Genomic DNA, 15,272 nt, shown 5'->3' with positions numbered 1-15,272 from the left:
CACTTGATAAAAGCTTAACACTTTATTTTTTTAGAGATAACTTTTGTTCTACACCATACACATTACCTAAACAATTTAGTAATCTCTGTGATCCATTTCTAAGCCTATTTCCTGCTTTGCAAAATGGTTCCTCCAAGTTTACCTTTTCATTGTAACCTGTCTTCCTTCCTAGCATTTACCATAATGTTAATAAAAATTTCCAATTATTTTCATGATCACACTCTTAGACTACACCCAAATTGCATCCCAGCTAGACTCAGCCCTATGAGACCAGAGACTTAAAAAAAAGTTTACCACTACATCTGCAGTTGCTAACACGGACTGCCTCTTAACAGATGCTCAAAAATGTTGGGAAGAGGTACCAATGTCATGCTTATCTTTCAGGACTGTTACCCAGGACCAACTAACTGATACAATGCTTTGTCATTATGTAAAGTTGTACAGATGGGTTTATTATTATTAAGTATTGAAATAAGGTGTGAGAAGAGGAACAGAAGACTTGCAGCCTCTGAAGGCTTCCAAAGGACAAGTATTGTGCCCGATTCGCGAGTCCCCAGAGACCACCAAGCAGCTGACACTGATGCAAGTACAAAAGGGTCTTTATTACAAGCTTGAGCCAGATCTCACCTGTCTACCGGTGTAGTGGCAGCTGGGTGAAGCCCCGAACAATGGCGAGTAGGGTTTTTATGGGGTAAGGGACGGGGGTGTTACAGTGCACACGTTGTACATATAGCATCATCATGTAAGTACCAATCACAATTGTACACACCCATGGTAACAGCTTGGACCATTCAGTATCTGTGAGGTGGTCATTACTTTTGGTGGGACCCAATCACGACCTTTGAGAATCCTTTGAAAATGACCAATTATGAGGTGAGCTCAAAAGGCCCACGTGGGGTTCAGGCAAGCTGTGAGAAATTGGCTAGTTTGTATAAAGTAACTGTCTACAGTTCCCAGCCTTGACTCAGACCACAGGAATGTTTTTTGTTTAAGCTGATCTGAGGGCGGTCCGAGGATGGCTTTAGCCTTGAGCAGTCTGAGGAACTGGGGCTCCGTGCAGCCCGAGGTTGCTCTTAATGGAGGCCTTGATTTCAAAATGACGTTACTTAGGCTCTTCGGTATGAATGTCAATCTTTAGCAAGAATGCAGCTCTTCATGGGCACCTGGCCGGCTCAGTCTGTAGAGAGGTGACTCTTGAGTTCAAGACCAACATTGAGCGTGGAGCTTAGTTTAAAAAAAAAAAAAAAGACATCGCTTCAAGACTCACAAATTGTTAAATCTGTTCTCTCGAATTCTAGGCGTGAGCCAGAATCGTCCCAATGCTAACTAAATTCAACTTCAAACTAAAGGGGGAAGGGACCTAAGATCACCTAGAGCTAGAGGCCAGGCTCTTTCAAAGAAGGTTCCCTTTCGTGGAGGTCAACGCGGCCTCCTACCTACCCTACTTTGGTCTCAGCTCACCTCCCACGCCACGTGGCACAAAGAGGGTTTCCCGGAGGTTCAAGACGAGAGGAGGCGGAGCCCATCTGGAAACCCGCCCAGGGGCATCATGGGAGGTGTAGTTTTCTTCGCCGGCACAGAAAGGGTGCGAGGTCTTTCCTGGTTTTGCCTACTAAGTAGCATCCCCTGTGTGGAAATCATTAAAACCAAGTGTTTCCTCATTATAGATGCAGTCTAGCTACCTTTGAAAGAAGCCACGAAGGGGAAGGGGCAATGCAAGGAAGGAAACCCAACAGATTATCAGCAGGGTGGAGAAAGGCTTAACAGGTTTTACGCATGCGCAGAGAGGGCTAGCAGGGTGGGCGGGGACGGAAGACGACTCCCGGGAGCTGTGTTTTCCCCGGAAGTGCCTTCCCTCCTCACGGGTCCGCGCGGACTCGGTTTCCTTACCTCACTTGTCCTCGCCCCTCCCCATCCCTCTACGCGCTTTGGTTCCTGGTTGGTGCTTCCTGGTCGCAGCCGCGGCAGTGAGTATGTGTGTGACGGACCCCCCAGCCGCCCGCGGCCGGGGTACCCCTGCCCGCCCTCCGCCTCTCTCGCAGGGCATTGGAACTATCGCGTGTCCTCTCGCCGGCCTCCGCGCCCCCCTGTCTGTCCCTACTCGTAGCGGGGTACCGTGGCGCCTCAGTCGTGTTCTGCCTCACGCGGTTCGGCTGACCGGCTGGAGTGTTCGCTTCTCCCTACTTGGCCAGGGGTGAGGTCGTCATTCAGAAAACGCTGAAGACCCGTGGCCTCGGTGGGGGTGGCGTTTCTACCTCATACCTTTTATCCTCCTCCAGTTCCCGTGTCTTTTTAGGGAAGCCGGTCAATCACTTAAGCGCGGAGGTCCTGCCTCACTGTGCGAGGCCGGCCTGCGGGGACCGGACAGTCCAACTCCGGCCTCTGCTGTCAGAAGCAACAGCTGCAACTGTGGGACCAGAGAAATTTAGGGAGTTGTGTTCCTTCCCCTGTGTAAACAAGGAGACTTGGACTGTGTGCACTGAGATTTGCTTTATCCTCCACATCCTGTGAGCCCGCAGTTAACTTCCAACTTTAAGAGCTGCATGCAGGTGCAGTGGGAAAACTGGCTGGGAATCAGCAGGCCTCGGCTCCAGTCGCGGCTCCACCACTGACTGACTCGCTGGTGACTCTAAGAATCTCATGTTTAGGCTGAATTTACCTGTTTCACGTTACAGGGTCCAGTTAGGAGATCTTTAGGCTCAGTGAATAAATAGGCTTCTCAGAGAGCCGTTTCTGTGTATATAAAATGAGAGCGTGCACCTTAGTGACTTTCAGGTCCATTCCAAAAAGCTCTTGACTCTGTGTTTTGAATACTTTGGCCGTAACATACAAAGACTTTGAAGTGGGCTGTGTGTATATTTCAGAAATTACCTTTGGGAGACAGTTCGGTATTACCGTTTTCCAGAATCTGAACGTAGGGAATGAACTGAAGAAGACATGGAAGTGAGGATTGTAAAATAGCTACAGGATTATGGTACTGTGTAGTAAAGGGAAGAAGGGCTGAAAGGTGAAAGAAGTGTTTTGAGATAGGATTAGTTATAAAAAGACTATGCCAAGAACAGCCAGACTTGTCTGAATAAATTTAGCATAACTTTCTCCCACCAATATCTTATCTTCTGTCTTGCTTTTTTTTTCTTTTTGTGAGTGTTGTGTCACATATTTGAATTCTCTACCCCAGTCAGATTTGCTTCAAAGTGAAAATTATATTTGAAGAGATATGGCCAGAGATTTTAATTCTAGACGGAACCTAATAGTATTTCAAATCTGTCACTGTCAGGATAGCTAACAGAGTACATATATACTTAAGTATACACATATAGTACTTATACATATATATTGTTTATACTTATATATGTATACATATATATAAAAAATAGAGTATGTCAGAAATTTTAAGTTGAAAATCAACTATGTCTATTAATGACTTTCCAGTGAACATTGAACTTAAAATCAAGCTGTGACTTGACTCTTGAGATGGATCCCTATATCATCAAGAAGAAACGTTTAGGCTAAAAGGTCTCTGAAAGGAAATAAGAACAAAAAGTCTGGAATGACAGGCCAGTAGGTTATTAGAGCAGAAAAGTATTGGCCTCAAAAATAGTAAAGTCTGAAAGCTTGAATAAGCCTTAAGTTGTGTAGTTTAAAAGTTGTTTAGTGACTAAAAACTACTCCCACTTTTGAATGGTGAGAGTCTTTGCAGTGAGTCTCTATGGCTGTTTTTTATTTGTTAAACCATTTTAATTTTATGAATAAATTTCCTTCTCAGACTGGGTGTTTTAGGTTTTAAGAACCATCTTTTTTGGTCATGGGATTGCTGTACTCTTGAGGACCAACTTGCAAGGTTCTTGGATGGTAAAGGGAAAATTCACATGTATGCTTTTCCTTCCAATTAAAGTGCCTCTTTCATAGTTTTTATATTCCGCTGGGAAGTGAAATGGATATTTTTGAGGTAAACTTAGGTGTTAGAACGAATGCAAATATAGCTTTGAAGGAAAAGTTTTAAAACTTTTTGTTTGAAATTATTTTGAAAAAGTGAAAAAAAGGTCTTAGTGAACACTTGGCTAGGAGTCAGGGAAATGTGAATCTGTCCTGCCTGTGTTCTTAATCAGCTGCATAACCTTGGATAGACTTCCTTACCTCTTTGGGCCTTAATTTCCTTATGTGTAATTTGAGGAGTTGTGTGAGATAATCGGAAAGGTCTCTTTGAGACTTAAAATTTTGTGGCTCTCATAGGGACCTTATGTTACCTAGCTAAGTATGCTTGGGAATCGTGTATAATGATTAAAAGCTGAGAAAGCCGTCTAGTTCAAGACATGTGTGTATGTGTGTATATACATACATTTAATATTTGTCCTTCGAGTATATATTTAAAAAAAATTAAACGTGTTTGAATGTGATTAAAGTAGTACATAAACATAAACCAAAATAGCCTCGGGCAAACCTTAACCCTGGCATACATAAGCTACATAAAGAGCAGAGCAAGTTATGCTGAGCACAATTTTCAAGTACAGAAGATACAAAATCCTCTTAAAGGCCATAGGGGCTAAATTGTTAAATTCATTTTTCTACATTTCAAGGAAAGAGATAAACCCCTAGACCCAAGGAAGTCAGTTTTTATTATATTTCTGTAGTTTATTTTTGGCATACATTCACAGGTGTGCCCATGGCTCTTTTCTTAATCCCTTTCCTTTGGGATGGTTCCAAGAGTAGTGCAAATTTGTAACTCTGTAATTTAGCTCTTTTAATTTTTTCTGTGCTGCACTGGAATTATGTTATTTATGTTTTATCAGTATGGATCCAGTGAGGATTTTGAAGGAAGCATAATTCCTTTGACTTCTTTTAGAATTAATTTACCTATTAAGTAAAAAGGAAAGAATTCATCTTTTATTTGGATTCCTCTGAGGCTAACATTTCAATATAAACTGATAAATGCTATGAGCATTATTATTCAGACAACCACATTTAACTTGTATGACGACAACAACAGCATAGCACCCTGAAGGACAGTGTAAGAATGGAACAGGTATATTGTAGCTTTTAGAAGAAAAAGGCATTAAAAGTTGGTTTCTCCCCTCCCCACCTTTATTGAGGTATAATTAACAGATACCATTGTGTAAATTTAAGGTGTACAATATCATGCTTTTTGTACGAAATAACTACCACATTTAGGTTAGTTAACACATCCATAACCTCACGTATTGTCTTCCTTTTTTCCCCCCGTGAGAACATTTTAAGATCTACTCTTAGCAGATTTCAAGTATACAGTACTGTATTGTATTAACTCAGAACTTAAATATTATTTTTACTCCCAGCTTTATTGAGGTATAACTGATAAATAACATTGTGTAAATTTAAGGTGTATGACACAAATTGGTTTCTTTATTTCTGTGAACAGAAAAACTCCAGTGTAAGTAGTGCATTTTTGACTTCTGTTCATTTGGTTCTTGGAGTCAGCTGGTTGTATTACCCAAATTACCATCAGAACACTGACATTTTGGGCTGGGAATTGGTAAACTAAGAACAGCTAGTCTTTCTTAATTGCATTTGTATAAAAAGGACATGGAAAGAGTAAATTTTCATTGTTACTGTTCTTTAGACTCTCCCTGATTTTTTAACAAACATGATTTATTTTTCCAGAGCTCTCATTTTGATCAGTATTCCATCAGTACCTAAGTGAAACATCTGTGTGGATTTTGGGTTGATATGAGAATAGTTGGAATAGTTGGAGACAACTGTGAAATTCATCCCACCATAATTTCCATATTTTAGGCCCATACTAGACTTACTAGTGCTGAAGAGCAAATGCCAGATAATATTATTCTTTTATTTATTTATTCATTAACTCAACAGACATTTATGGAGGTCCTGCTAAATACCAGTTACTCTGCTTGGCTTTGGGGATCCATTGTTTAACAAAGTGCATCTAGTTTCTGCTCCCCTGGGCTCTGTGATCTATTTTTGTGGGAGATTTACACTGAATTAGTAATTAGAACTGTGATGAGTGTTTTGAAATGTAAAGTGCTATGGAAACCTATAAAAGGGACACTTAATTTAATCTGGTGGGTCAAGGGAAGCTTCTCAGAAAAAGTAATGTTTAAGCTGAGTTGAAGGATGAATAAGATTTTAATATGCCCACAGTAGGAAAATAAAGTGCTCTTACAGTTAGGAGTTTGCCTCAATGTTAGGTCCTTAGTGTGTGTTTCATGCATATCTTTATTGCTAGTACAAAAGTAAACCACAGTTTATCAGATATTTTTATGTATTCTTTTAGTCAAGGATAAGAAGGTCATGAGATTAATTTTTTGATTGAAAATAAAAAGCTGTACTAAATCAGTAAATATGATTGCTTCCTGTAGTGTATTTGCATTAAAGTTGAATATTCCTGTGTGAGAATGCATACCTGAAAAGATGAGAGGAAGAGCCAGAACCAGGGAAGAGATGAAAGATGGATGGATTAGTGAGAATGACTTAGAATATTTTTGTGATTTTTAACATTTTAGGGGAAAAAATGATGTCTGAAGCAGTGGACCTCAACCTGTTTTTTCTTTTTACCATACCTGTAAAATATTGTATTTCCATTAATAACTATAACTCAATTTGTTGGTAGTAATTTTCATTTGAGAGGGGCGCTCATTGTTAGGTAGGGGATAACAGGATTTCGAAATTCTTGAAAAAAAGATATTCTGAGAGGAAGAAGTATTTTAATATGTCATTAAGAACAGTGATGGCCTTCACAGAAGTTAGCTCTAAGGTGATGTTATGTGCTAAGCAAGCGTGATCTGAGCTTTTAAAATACATTTGTTGTATGATTTTCTCTTTTACAGAATCAAGGTTACTGACCTTCCATGATGTTTGGTGGTTATGAGACTGTAGAAGCATATGAAGATGACCTTTATCGTGAAGAGTCATCTAGTGAACTGAGTGTTGATAGTGAGGTGGAATTTCAGCTCTACAGCCAAGTTCATTATGCCCAAGATCTTGATAATGTCATTAGAGAGGAAGAACCTGAAGAGAAGAACTCTGGGAATTCTGAATCACCCGTTAGTAAACCAAATCAGAAGAACTTAATTATCCTTTCAGATAGTGAGGTCATCCATCTATCAGATGGGTCAGAGGTCATCACTTTGTCTGATGAAGATAGTATTTACAGATGCAAAAGAAAGAATTTTAGAGTCCAAGCAAAAGAAAAGACCCAAGATCCTCCTGCATCGTTTCATTCTAATAAGTTGACTGATAAGAAATGCAAGAGGAATATTGAGAAGCCTAAATCTGAAGAGCTGTCGGGTACAGTCCGAGAGGTCATGATTATAGAGGTCAGTTCAAGTGAAGAGGAAGAGAGCACCATTTCAGAAAGTGATAACGTGGAAAACTGGATGCTGCTGGGATGTGAAGTTGATGATAAAGATGATGATATCCTTCTCAATCTTGTGGGATGTGAAAACTCTGTAAATGAAGGTTAGTATCATATTGGCCATTTTGAAAAGTAGTACCATCTTTAATAAGGAAGACTGCTTTGCCTAGACAAAAGACCAATAGGGTCTGCTCCATTTAATTCCTCACCTTTCAGTCTTGTTTTTTGGCTTGTTTCTCATGAGACTCTTACCAGTTGCTGCTCTAATGGTGGTCTGTCTGAACATCAGAAAGAGTATGTCAGAATATCAAAGACACTCTGCTTCTACTGTAAGCAAATTCATAGCTGCTTCTTCCTGTTTGGCTAGAGCCAGTTCTGGACCTGAAATCTTAGTCCCCCCCTCTCTCTACTTGGTACCACAGGTGAGTACTCCATCCATCTCTGACACTGGTCCTGTGTTCTCATTTGGCCAACTCTGTTGGGACTGCCTCTTCCGAAGTGATTTGCTTACCCAGGAATTAGCCAAGTAGCAAGCATGGGGAATACCTGCTACACAGAGGATATGGAATTAGTATTGAGATTTTAGGAACTCCACAGTCACTAAGATAGGAGACTTTGAAAAGCTGTAAGTATACAATAGACTATAGGAGAAAATGCAAATACTTAGAACCACATCATCAAAGATTGAAATTTTGGTGTGGCCTTTGTCTTTTCTCTGTCACATATTGTCTGATACTTTTGATACTTATTCCTTTAAAAAGTCCCATTTGTTTCTCTCTCTGTATGCCTAATGCTAGTCTCTTGCAGTGAGTCGTTTCCTAAATGACCTTTTATATCTTCCCTGCACACTGTTGTTCAATTAGTAGTCTTGAAATGCCCTTTTGCTCATGGTACTTTGCTCCAAAACCTTTAACAGTACCCATTAGTTCCCAGAGGAAATGATGACATTGAATGTAGATCATGCTTTGGAGCCCCAGTGATTGACCCTTTTTGTTTTGTTTCGTTTTGTTTTAAGAGAGAGTGCAAGTGAGAGAGAGGGGCAGAGGGAAAAGGAGAGAGAGAGAATCTTAAACAGGGTCCACGCTTAACGCAGAGCCTGATGTTGGGCTCAGTCCCACAACCCTGGGATCATGACCTGAGCCAAAATCAAGAGTCAGACACTCAACCAACTTAGCCACCCAGGCACTTTTTTAAAAGGAGACAAACTGTAGGTTTCCAGGCCATAGGATTTCCTAACTACTTAACTTAGCCCTTGTGGGAAAGCATCCACAATACCTAAAGAAATGGGATGGCTATTCCAATAAAATCTTAATTATAAAAATAGGTAATTGGCTTCGTCTGTAATAGGCCAACCCTTAGAAATTGATAGCAAAAAAAAAAAAAAAAATTGATAGCAAAAGGAAGAAATAGAGTACTAGCGAGAATATGGAGTAGATTCAAGTAAAGTTTTATTAGAATAAGGTAGATCTGAAAATATTTTTAGGTAGAAGGGAAAAAGACTTTTGAAGGAGAGATTAAACCTGTTTGATGGATTGAGGTAGTAGGGGCCAAGGAAGAGATAGGATCAGGTGTCTATGTCTGAATTTGTTTTAAAAGGAAAGAGGCACACCATTAACTTTTAAACGATCAAATATAAAAGCAGTGAAGAAAAAGTAAATTCAGATGGATGGCAGATGAGGGGATATACGAGGATGGGTTTGATTTTCTTGGGAAAATGAAAGGAGAATTGGGAGTGGAAGTGGGTAGGGAGTGCTTAGAGCTTAGAGTGCAGAAAGCATGTTTAAGTGCTGTGGGGGATTCTCTTAGGCAGTGGTTCCCAGGATTTTGAAGATGACAACCTTTTTAACTTCACAACAGTTTGTGGACCCTTCCACATGACAGTAGTTATATTTGTAGTGCTTGTTAGTTGAGAAAATGGCATATTAGCAAAAAGTTATTGTTTTAGTACTCTCTTACATGACTTTGTATTTTATTAACCAGGGTTTGTATGCACATTTGAAAAATATTAATATATACATGTATATGTCTTTATATAATACATGCCTCTGGGTACCCACTGTGGTAGCTAATTGTGCAGCTCCCCAGGAGTCTGAAGCTCATAGTTGGTTGTGCCAACAAATCAATAAGTGAATAAAGAGATTACTTAGAAGTAGCACTCAGTTAAAATTGAAACAATATGAACTTGCAGTGAACTAACTTTGAAGGGTTTCATAACTTTTTCCAGTAATATTTGGCAGCCTGGAGCAAGATTATGGAAACCAAATGATCCAGGGTTAGGCATACCATTCATTATAGAAGGTCAAAGGCATTTAGCCAGTTCCTTTTCTAAATTGCCTTCCCCTGACATCGCACCTGGTTTCATCAAACACTAATGTATTTATGATGATCAACCACTTTTCTTGAACTCCAGTTTTCCATGTCCACCTTGCTGATTTTTCCATTTGGGTATCTTATTGTCATATTTTCAGTATGTTAACATACTGAAAAGTTTGATAAACTGAAAGGTAATTTTTCCACAAAAAGAGGAGCAGGTTAACTGGGCAGTGATTAATAGTAGAACTAAGGTTTCTCAGGGCAAAATGAAAGAGATTGATGAGGGGTAGTGAGAATGGGGGGTATAGGGTAGCTGAGCTATATGGAAGTGAGGATTCTAGAACAAAGGGAATGATAGATTTAGTCAGGTATGTTTTATAGGAATGAAGAAAAGGAGTATAAAGAAATCTCTGGCAAACAATTTTAGTGTTCCCTGTTATGAGCAGACGATTAAGTATGGCTGTTCTTGAACTGCATTTTTGGAGGAGGGGATATTTGTGTTTATTATTAATTGTGAAATTAATAAAATTAACTATTTTAAAATGTGCAATTTAGTGGCATTCAGTATATTTACAGTGTTATGGAACCATCATGTCTATCCAGTTCCAAAACACTTTTAGAACATTCAAAAGAAACCCTGCACCCGTGGATCTCTTTCTTCCTTCCTCTCCCTGATCCTGGCAACCACTAATCTGCTTTCTGTCTATGGATTTACCTATTCTGGATATTTCATGGAAATAGAATCGTCTAATACATGACCTCTGTGTCTGGCTTCTTTTACTTAGCATAATGTTTTAGAGGTTTATACATATTGTAGCATGTATTGGTACTTCATTCCTTTTCAAGGCTGAATAATAGTCCATTGTATTGTTATACCACATTTTGTTTATCTCGTCATCCCTAGATGGACATTTGGGTTGTTTCCACCTTTTGGCTAATGTGAGTAGTGCTACTGTGAACATTCATGTATAAGTATTATTTGAATACCTATTTTGGGTATTATTTTGGGCATATACCTCAGAATTGAATAGTGGAGATTCCTGTTTCACTTTTTGAGGAACCACCAAGTTGCACCACAGGGGCCGCACTGTTGTATACTCCTACCTGCATTGTGTGAGGGTTCCACTTACCTCATCGTTGTAACAGTGACTTGTGATGTTGCGTATTTCTGTGGTGATGTTCTCCTATGCTCTTTGTTATTTCTTAGTTTTTTTCTCTTAGTATTTTGTTTTTTATACTTTTTGCTTATGTTGTCTTAATGTTTTTCTAGAATGGCTTTTTTGGTATCAAGTTTTTTTTGTATCTTTTCATGCACTAACAGTTTTTAAAGAAACTGATTCTTACAGATAATGTGTTCTCTTAAAGTTTAGTGTGTTTATGTGTATAAATTTATAACACCTTTTTCTGTAACGTTAGTAGCATTACTAATGTCTGGTATAAGACCTAAGTAATTCCAAATACTGTACTTCTTGATTCCTGACATTTAGTCAGCATATATTCCTCTTAACCATACTGAAATTTACCCTTTTGCTCCTAGGATTTTTTTTGTTGTTGTTCCAGCCAAATTGAAACAAATTTTGCAATTCTGCAAATTAACTTACATGACTTTGTATAAACTCTGACAAAATATTTATATGTATATCTCCTGTTTTATTTCCTTGATCTGCTAATGCCATAATCCTATTTCTTTTCAGTTAATAAGCAATATATTCTGCACTGATGTTTACCTGAGTGCATTGTTACTCTCTCATCATTATCCCATTTGTGAATAGATCTGAGTTCAGTTTATTTAGAGAGAAGATTTTTTTCATGTTGGTGGAAATTTGTAGACATTCTGACATAATTTTGAAATGATTATTAAACAGTAATAGTAGTAGCTATTTGGTATGCTGCTCCCCCTCCTCACCAAACCCCCAAACTATGGCATGTTCAATTTTTTTAATGTTTATTTGTTTTTGAGAGCATATGTGGGGGAGGGACAGAGAGAGGGAGACACAGAATCTGAAGCAGGCCCCAGGCTCTGAACTGTCAGCACAGAGCCTGACTTGGGGTTTGAAGCCATGAACTATGAGATCATGACCTGAGTTGAAGTTGGATGCTTAACCAACTGAGCCACCCACGTTCCTAAACTATGCATATTTAAAGTATCAGTGTGATGGAAGGGATTACAGACTCTCAAGGACAGATCTTTTCCATACTCAGAAGCTTCCTTAGGATAGTTACAGTACTTCTTTGATATATATTAATTTGTTCTGTACTAATTACTAAATGATCAAATATTTATTGAGCATCTACTCTGTAGAATACAAAGAGGGGATTTAAAATGGTAAAAGACATAGTTTTAGCTTTAAGTGGCTTAGTGTTTTGTTGAAGAGATAAAATTTATATAATATATGTATTATAAAAAGAAACCGATACTAAGAAGCTAAGTAATTTATGGAAGTCTCTTCTTAATAGTGGGAGTTAAGTCTCTCAAAGTCCCGATGGTAGATTCTTTTAAAACTTAACCACTTTATAAGAAATAGAATTAGTGAATTTGAGGAAGTGAATGAATGAATATATAATAATATAAATATTATATATATAATATTATAATGCCATTTTTGCTCTATGGAAACTTCAGATAGTCCCCCACTACTTCAGTTTTAATGAAATGCTTACACACTTATTTTGCTTTAATACACAATCAGGCAGGGGTGCGTGGGTGGCTCCGGTGTCGGTTAAGCATCTGACTGGCTCAGGTCATGATCTCCCAGCCCCACCTTGGGCTTTGTGGTGTCAGCTCGGAGCCTGGAGCCTTCTTTAGATTCTATGTCTCCCTCTCTCTCTGCCCTTCTCCCCCCTCTCAAAAATAAACAAACATTAGTAAAAATTAAAAAACCCCACAATCAGGCAGATAATACACAACTAGGAGGCATTTTTTCCCTTACTGTTCTTCCTCTGAATGTTTGATGCTTTTTTGATTTTCTGATTTGAAGTTTGTTTGTTTGTTTATGTATGTATGTATGTATTTATTTATAAGATAGTATTTTTAAGTAATCTCTGCACCCAACGTGAGGCTTGAACTCACAACTCAGATCAGGAGTCACATGCTCTAGCTGCTGAGCCAGCCAGGTGCCCGTGATTTGAAGTTCTTGATTAGCTTCCTGAGGTCCCATTGAGGTCTTTTGGATATAACATGTAATGTAATGGGCTCAGTCGAGCCTTCCTCAGTACATGCAGTTTTATGATGAGGGCTTTGCTTATAATAAATTCATGCCAAAACATCGGCCTTTAGTGCTTGCTGTATCTGGCTTTCTGCTGTCTTTACTGAGGGATGTAAGAGTTTATTTCTAATGTATAGGCTTCATTTCCTTTACTTTCTTTACTCTTCCTTAAGGATTTATATAATTACCTGCTCTATCATTTGTTTTCCTTTTTGAAATTCTCACCCTTTACTTTCTTTCATTATCTCCAGTACTAGTGACTTGCAGTTCTCATATATTAAAAAGGTAGATCTCCTGGTTGAAGAAAAGATGTGACAAAGGAAATTAGCATGTTTCTTAATTTGTTTGTGAGGAGGATCTCAAATTTGGGAAGGATTATTATATAAGACAGCCAGATGATGGGGAGAGCCAGTAAAGCTATAGGAATTATAGAGGAATAATCAGCCACTTATTTTCCTGCATAGGGAAGGGATACTAATAGCTCTAGGAGTAATTAGTCACTTTTTGTTAGTTTTTTGTTTATTATGGAAAATTTGAAGTATATAAAAATAGAATGTTATAATGAACCCAGTGACCATAGCCTAACTTATGATGTCTTCTCTCAATTATAACTGCATACTCCTATATTATTTTGAAGCACATCATAGACCTATCATTTTGTCCATTCATATATATGTATAATATATCTTTTTTTTAAGTGTTTATTTATTTTTGAAAGAGAGAGAGAGACAGATAGACAAACACAGCACGAGCAGGGGAGGGGCAGAGAGAAGAAGACACAGAATCCGAAGCAGGCCTCAGACTCTGAGCTGTCAGTACAGATGCGGGGTTCGAACCCATAAACCATGAGTTCATGACTTGAGCTGAAGTTGGACGCTCAACTGACTGAGCCACCCAGGCACCCCTGTAATATTTTTCAGTATGTATTTCTGAAAGGAAAAAGTTCTTAAGAAACATGATCTTATCATTATCACACCTAAACAAATTACCAGTAATTCTTTTATTGTTAAATACCCAGTCAGCATTCAGATTTCCTTTACTGGATCTTAATTTTTTTTCTTATAATTTATTTGAATCAGATCCATTTATTCTAATTGGTTGATAACTTGTGTCATTTAATCTATAGATTGTGCCTTTCTTTAGTCTCTTTTTTTTCCTTTGTAACTTATTTGTTGTATTGGTTGTCCTCTAGAATTTTCTATAGTATGAATTTTATGCTGTTGTTTAACATACCCCCCTGTGTCCCTGTATTTCACGTGACTTGGTAGTTAGATCTGGAAGCTTGATTAAATTCAGGTTTCTCTTCCTGTGATTTTGCTATCAACTAGATATGTGGATAGTTTCATTTGTTTTATTTTGCTTTTGAAATGTTTAATTTTCAGTGTTGCCTTTTATAAATTTAATTTGTTTTATAATTATGAAGATGTTTATAATATCCAAATTTAAGTCAACAAGACAAGGTAAAATATATTCAGAGAGGTCTCCTTTGTGTCCAAGTTCTTTGCTCTGTTTTTGCCATTCCCCTTATGGGTAACTCTTCAGAGAAAATTGATGGTGTGTCCTTATAAAAAAAAATGTAAGCAAATATGTGTATGTCTTTGAAATTTTTCTCCCCTTCTTAAGCAGTAGCATACTATTCACAATTTGCTTTACCGTACCCCTGACCTCCCGTTGGCAATATAGCCTGGAGATCAGTCCATTGTATGGTATATGTAAAGTTAGTTCTCATTTCGAGGACTGTGGACTCTTTTTGGGTTGTCTGCAGTACTCTGAGCTGAATACTAATGTAACATAACATACTTTTTAGAAGTGAATGAATAGAAATTTAAAATATTTGATGAATGAAATACTTTTACAGTCTTAAAATGTATTTAAACATGTGTAACAATCCAATTGTACTTTCACAAGCACACTTTATACTTATTCCTGGTCTTAATGTTTGTTTCTCATTTAGCAATTTTGAAAGATCAGATTTAGCAAAAAAATTAGATTCATATTTTAAAAAGAAATAACGTTTAGAGAATGAAGAATATAGCATTTTTAAGAGCTGAAGAAGCTGTATTAGTTTCTAGTATGTAACTGTTATGTTACAGAATTGTATGTTAATGTAGAGCTCATTCTGTATATACAATTTGACATATTGTTTTTTTAGTTTATCACCATTTGGCACATAGTGGACATCTAGCAAATCTTAGTTGAATTTAACTGAAGTTCTACCTTTGTGTATAGAATGGTGCTGTTTGCATAGTACTACTACATGAAGTTGAAGTGAAATTATGGCTTGATTAAAGTAAAATCATGGCTTTTGAAATTGAAGTAAAATCATGGCTTTTGGTGACTTAGTGCAGTAAGTCTTTTATATATATATTTATTTTTAAGTAAACTCTACCCTCACCGTGGGG

General features: G+C 37.9%; 1 protein-coding gene across 3 annotated transcripts in view; it reads left to right on the top strand.

The window, feature by feature from the left end:
• The first annotated feature begins 1,866 nt into the window (after nucleotides 1–1,866).
• ZCCHC7 (zinc finger CCHC-type containing 7) overlaps nucleotides 1,867–15,272 on the top strand; it is a 249,292-nt gene continuing 235,886 nt past the window's right edge. The window contains exons 1-2 of one of the 3 annotated variants that reach the window (XM_039234742.1): nucleotides 1,867–1,967; nucleotides 6,825–7,455. In XM_039234742.1, coding sequence (XP_039090673.1) covers nucleotides 6,846–7,455 — 610 coding nt within the window. In that variant the 5' untranslated portion in view covers nucleotides 1,867–1,967; nucleotides 6,825–6,845. Of the gene's footprint in view, nucleotides 2,195–6,824; nucleotides 7,456–15,272 lie in introns of all 3 variants that reach the window. The other 2 variants (XM_039234743.1, XM_039234741.1) reach the window with 2 other exon arrangements.

Source organism: Hyaena hyaena, unplaced genomic scaffold (genome assembly GCF_003009895.1).
Source record: "Hyaena hyaena isolate Hyena2069 unplaced genomic scaffold, ASM300989v1 scaffold_93, whole genome shotgun sequence".
NCBI classification, from domain to species: domain Eukaryota; kingdom Metazoa; phylum Chordata; class Mammalia; order Carnivora; family Hyaenidae; genus Hyaena; species Hyaena hyaena.
Note: the sequence above shows the minus strand (reverse complement) of the source record. Positions and strands in the feature narration are given on the sequence as shown.